General features: G+C 43.6%; 2 protein-coding genes across 2 annotated transcripts in view; one reads left to right on the top strand and one right to left on the bottom strand.

The window, feature by feature from the left end:
* Positions 1–1,546, bottom strand: part of DERL2 (derlin 2) — an 18,806-nt gene extending 17,260 nt beyond the window's left edge. The window contains exons 1-2 of the mRNA XM_019511433.1: positions 1,413–1,546; positions 930–995 (exon numbers count right to left, since the gene is read on the bottom strand). Of these exons, the coding sequence (XP_019366978.1) occupies positions 930–995; positions 1,413–1,505 (159 nt within the window). The 5' untranslated portion in view covers positions 1,506–1,546. The remainder of the gene's footprint in view (positions 1–929; positions 996–1,412) is intronic.
* A 505-nt stretch (positions 1,547–2,051) lies between these two features.
* MIS12 (MIS12, kinetochore complex component) lies at positions 2,052–4,834 on the top strand. The gene has a single exon (XM_019511431.1). The coding sequence runs from the start codon at positions 2,188–2,190 to the stop codon at positions 2,815–2,817; it is 630 nt and encodes a 209-aa protein (XP_019366976.1). The 5' UTR covers positions 2,052–2,187; the 3' UTR covers positions 2,818–4,834.
* The last annotated feature ends 242 nt before the right edge of the window (positions 4,835–5,076 follow it).

Raw genomic sequence — 5,076 nt, 5'->3', positions numbered from 1 at the left:
AAAAAAAAAAAAAAAACCTCACTCTGACAGGAGAGACTGCTCCCTGAAATGCCTGCTCACTGAGAAAATCTGGCAGGGAAGGACAGTGGCAAGCCAACTAACAACATAACCTTTGATCAGTGGGAAGAAGGAGTAACTAAGACAGCTTGAAGCATTATCAAAATTAAAATTTAACAGTTTTAATAAGAATAGGCAGGCTGTGTAATCTGGTAATACCACCTGAAGTACTGTTTCTGAAAGCAAACAGCAAAACTACATCAGAGTGTATAAAAAATACCTAGGAAGGCAATTTCTCTGCAACTAAAAGTGAAAACATTTCTGCAGAAAGTCATCTTACAAGTATGTGCAGATGTAAATATTGCTTTCCAAGATAGCATTTGTACAGCAATGTACAGTACAATAGGCTCTGCTCCATGGTAGTCACTCGGTAGGGGCTGCAGCAGTGCAAATAAGAGAGACAACAAACTTTTCATATGCTTGAATATAGTGAAAGCATTTGCATTTGTGACTTAAAAGTAACATACAAAAAACCAGAACTCTTGGTTCCAAAATGATACCTTTTATTAGACCAACTGGGAAATAAAATAAAAGGTATCCTTTTGGAACCAAGAGTTCTAATTTTTTTGTACGTCTTCTTGTCTCAGCCCAGCACAGCTACCAAGTACACTCCTGACCTAAAAATGAACACTTTAGGATGCATCGCTTATCAACCAACAAAACCGACGTGGAACTTTTCTTATGTAAAGAGATAGTGTCTGTTTTTAAAGAATCAAAGGTATGAGTTTCCACCAGCATGACGATCCACATTTTAAAATGATTCCATTTCCCTGAAAAAAAAGGGTAATCGTCTTCATGCTTGGGTCTGAAAACAAGTATTGATAACTTTCATCCTCTTAAAACAGCATTCAGAATACAGAAGAAGTACTTACTTGGAAGTGTTTAAATATTAATTCCGGGTTGAAATACAGTTGAAATGGTGTGATGAGCTCTAATTGCTGCAACAGAAAAGAACGCGTCATAGGATCAATCCATTCCACAAAGCCCGCTTGCAACTTTCACCGTGAAGTAACCTGACAGGGGTTCGTTAATCTCCCTCGTTCACGTGTTTAAACACCAAAGGTGACACTCAGATTTTTTCCCCCATTCCTGCAATAATCAGTTGTTACCTTTCCCTTCAGACTAACGTTTTTCTTGGGCTGCTCCTCGTCAACACTGAGCCACGTACAGGCGTGAACCAGGCCGGGCCACACTGTGAAATTTGCAGGCGGAGCCCGGCGCAACCCCGAGGGACCCGGCTCCCCACGGGGGCCCTTGGATACGACCCCACCCTGCCCCGCTCCGCCGGGGGACACCGCACCGGGGCACCCATGGGCTCTTGTGGGCGGCGCGGCGCGGCGCGGCGCGGCGCTCACCACGGCGGCGGTGGTGAGGACACAGGCCGTGGTGTAGGCCCGCGTCACGGGCGGCACTTGCAGGTACTCCTGCCGGAACGTCTGGTACGCCATCTTGCGCCGCCTTCGTCGCTTCCGCTTCCGCCAGCCAATCGCCGCGGCGCCGCCAGCCAATCGGGGCTGCTGCCGCCCGACAGAAGCCGACCAATTCTCCTCCTCTGCCGCCTCATCGGTGAAAGGGGGCGCCGCTTCCTCTTGGGCGCTCGGCCATTGGGCGGCGCGGACGGGGGCGGGGCCGGCGGCCGTGACGCGCGCGCGCGCGCGCGGGCGGGAGTTGGAGCCCGGGAACAGAGGCGCTTTCACCTGGGCCTCGCCCGGGCGCCTCGCCCGGGGCAGTCGTGCCCTGCTGGAGGGCTGAGCTCTTCTGAGGGAAGCCGGGCATGTCTAGGCACCGGCCCTCCCGGGAGAAACTTTTCTGGGAGTGATTGCCCTCAGGTTACCCCCCCACAAGCCGTTTTGACACAAACCGTTTTGAGGGAAAAGCCCGGACATCCGCACGCTCCGTGTTTCCTGGGAGAGCAGCCACCCCTGAGGCCGGCGCAGTGTCCCGGGCAAGTCTCCGGCAAGAACAAGCTGAAGAACCAGGTTTTTCCCACTGGTGTGAAATCTTGCTTCCCCTGTGTGAGCCTGAAACCTTGCTCCTTATCCCAAAACTGAAGTCTGTATTGACCTCCCTTTCTTTTTCTTCCTCTTTGCAGCTTTCTACGTGGCCTTGGGTTGACTCGCCATAGCCAGGATGTCTGTGAATCCGATGTCCTACGAAGCTCAGTTCTTTGGCTTCACCCCTCAGACGTGCATGCTGCGGCTCTACATTGCGTTTCAAGATTACCTCTTCGAAGTGATGCTGGTGGTTGAAAGCGTCATTCTGAAGAAGCTCGACAGCGTCCCGAACTCGAAGATCCACCCGCTTCACATCCGGAAGAACACAGAAAAATTTCTTCTCTTCATGAAGAAGCACTTTGATCAGCTCTTCAGCAAAATGGAAGAAGTGCTTTTTCAGCTAGTGTTAAGCATTCCTAAAAATGCCTTGCTTCCTGAAGACAAGGTCCATGAGCAGTACCCGTACAGTAAGGAAGAGTTTCAGCCTCTTCAAGTTGAAATTGAGGAGCTACAGAAGCAGTACAAGGCTGAAGTGTCTGCAGGGCAGAAACTACTCACAGAACTAGAGGAACAGAAGATTGTTCAGACAGAACTTGAAAAGATCCTGCAGTGGTTTGATGGACTTGAAAACATATGTAGAGAACAGGGGACCAGCAACTTCAAGGAAAGCTTTGCCTTCTTGACACAAAGTTCTAAGAAACTTCAGGATGTCCTGGAAGAGGTTGAAAAGAAAAACAAAAAGTTCCCCAAAAGTTCATCCAATTAATATAAAGGAAGTATTGATAGGACACACAGAAACCAATAAGACAATTCACTTTAGACCAGAAATGTGTTGATCTTTGCAAAGATATTTGCATAAGGAAATCTCCCACACCTCCACCCACATCCGGTTTTGACTGGGAATCCTTCAACACAAGTATTCCAGGAATTCATAATTCTCCCTTCCTAAAGTTTTCTAAATGTGGATTGACAAAGATCCACTCCTTTGGTCAGGAGCCTGAATAGTCTGTTTTCATTTTGTTCTCTAGCAGGCATGTGTAAAGTTAGAATCTATGTCACTCACATTGTTTAGCACAGGGACATTTCCCCTGTAATATTTAAATCCTGCCAGCTCAGTTACCAAGGTATCCAAAGCAGATTCAGATTCAGGCTGAATCAGAACTGTGGTAACTCTGTTACTTTTAACTGGAACTGTGTTAATTTTTATACTAAGAGTTGCTACTTATTCTTGAGCTGTGCACAAAATGGGGTGTTCAGCATAGGTAGCGTGTTGTATGGCTGCTGTTAAAAAAAGAAAAGCTAATCATAATGAGAGAGGATTAGAACAGGAGCTGGAAAAAAGAACAAGCCAATGGATTCAGGAGGCATGTGAGCCTTCCTGTCTCCTATAACTTGATTTCTGTAGTTGGTGACTAGAGAAATGTGCCCTATAAATGAGATATCTAGTGATGTTTTTCAGCTTTCTTCCCCAAATTTATAAAAACTATAGGTTATAATTGAATGTCAGTCTATGCTTTTTTATTAAAAACTACCTGTCACTTCTCAGAACTTGCACTGTCACAATATTCTCCTACTGAGAACATGACTTAAATGAAAAGTAAATGTTCCGGTTAATCAAAAATACATTTTTCTATCGCTGCTGTAAGTAACCTTAGTAAAAGAAAAAAAACCTGTAGTTGCAGTGCACTTTTTGATATAAACAAAATATTTCTGTAGTAACTGCTTGAATGCTATAATTGTGAATATAGACACTATTTTATCCTTCACAAGGTTATTTTTCATGCTGAATTGTATTTAAACATCTATAGGAGAACAAACGGAAATTAACTGGATAATTTAACTTAAAGACCAGGTAATTGTTGGATGATGGTAGTAAGAGGCTAAATGCAGACAAGAATTAATTTGGGAAGGCAGGAGGTGAAAAGACAGCAAATGCATTTTTCAAGGTGCAGTTCAAAGTGGCTTCTTTTAAGACATTCACAGCTTTTATGTGCTTATATAGGTCCACAGAACAGGAGCTGGGACCTACTATTTTGATTTTTATATGGTAAATCAAAAAATGGTTTCAAATGAAAGGTCCATAATGCTTTCAGAATCAGAAGGTTAAAGATGCTCAATGATACTGATGTTTGGTGTTTATAATTGCAAGTGGGTAACACCATTTTCTAGGGGAAATATCTGTCTAAAATAAGATTTTTCTTTCAGCTGTGTAACTCATTTTTTTTCCTTAATAAATGAGGAAGAAGGTTGGTGGAGTACAATAAGTAACTCCAAAGACAGGCACTATCTTGAAATAAAAAGGAATTCCAGATTGATCTAAATGTGTAATTGTAAGACATTAAACTCACCATTCAAATTCACTAAATACCCTTTCTCCAGGCTGGATAAAGAAAGTAAAGTAATCACTTATTTTACCTGTAGTTTACTGTGACCTTAAGCTGGCTAACAAACAACATTTTGACTTCGGGGTAAAAATATCAATTCAGATCAGTGTAAATAGGATTCTTGTGCTTTGATCCTGCTATGGGTGGTTAGTTTACTGAGTCTTCCAAATCCATATTAAAATAAAGTTAACATCCTTGCATAGACTTGGAAAATATTGTTCCCTTCTTTTTTTTATATATGAAAAAATATCAACTTTTCTGCTAATCCAGAGTTCTTCTATTTTTTCTTTTAATAGAAACTGAATGCTAAGCAGCCAGAATGTTGTATGAGATTCATAGCTATGTGCACGCTGTATGCCTATATCTTGTCTCTGCAATAAAGATGTATTTGAAACTTTGCACATAGTATCAGCACTCAAACCATGTGAAGCCATGGATAAAGGGAAGTACTGTACCAGGTGGGGGTGGGGGACTGCATGGGTTAACAGGAAGGTGCAAAGTGCTGTGGAACTCTCTATGACCACCAAGTATTTCAGACCCTGTGGCTTTATTTTGAAACAAATTAAATTAGGTTGTCCCTACTGCAGCTCTGGCTCCAGCCCTGAGTCTGAGCCTTCTCTACTGCCCCTCCTTACCCCACT

The sequence above is a fragment of the Gavialis gangeticus genome, unplaced genomic scaffold, assembly GCF_001723915.1.
Source record: "Gavialis gangeticus isolate Ggan-Ray unplaced genomic scaffold, GavGan_comp1, whole genome shotgun sequence".
In the NCBI taxonomy this organism is placed as follows: domain Eukaryota; kingdom Metazoa; phylum Chordata; order Crocodylia; family Gavialidae; genus Gavialis; species Gavialis gangeticus.
Note: the sequence above shows the minus strand (reverse complement) of the source record. Positions and strands in the feature narration are given on the sequence as shown.

Bases quoted from the DNA above. Each gene is read 5' to 3' on its own strand.
- MIS12 (XM_019511431.1), top strand. From the start codon at position 2,188: ATGTCTGTGAATCCGATGTCCTACGAAGCTCAGTTCTTTGGCTTCACC.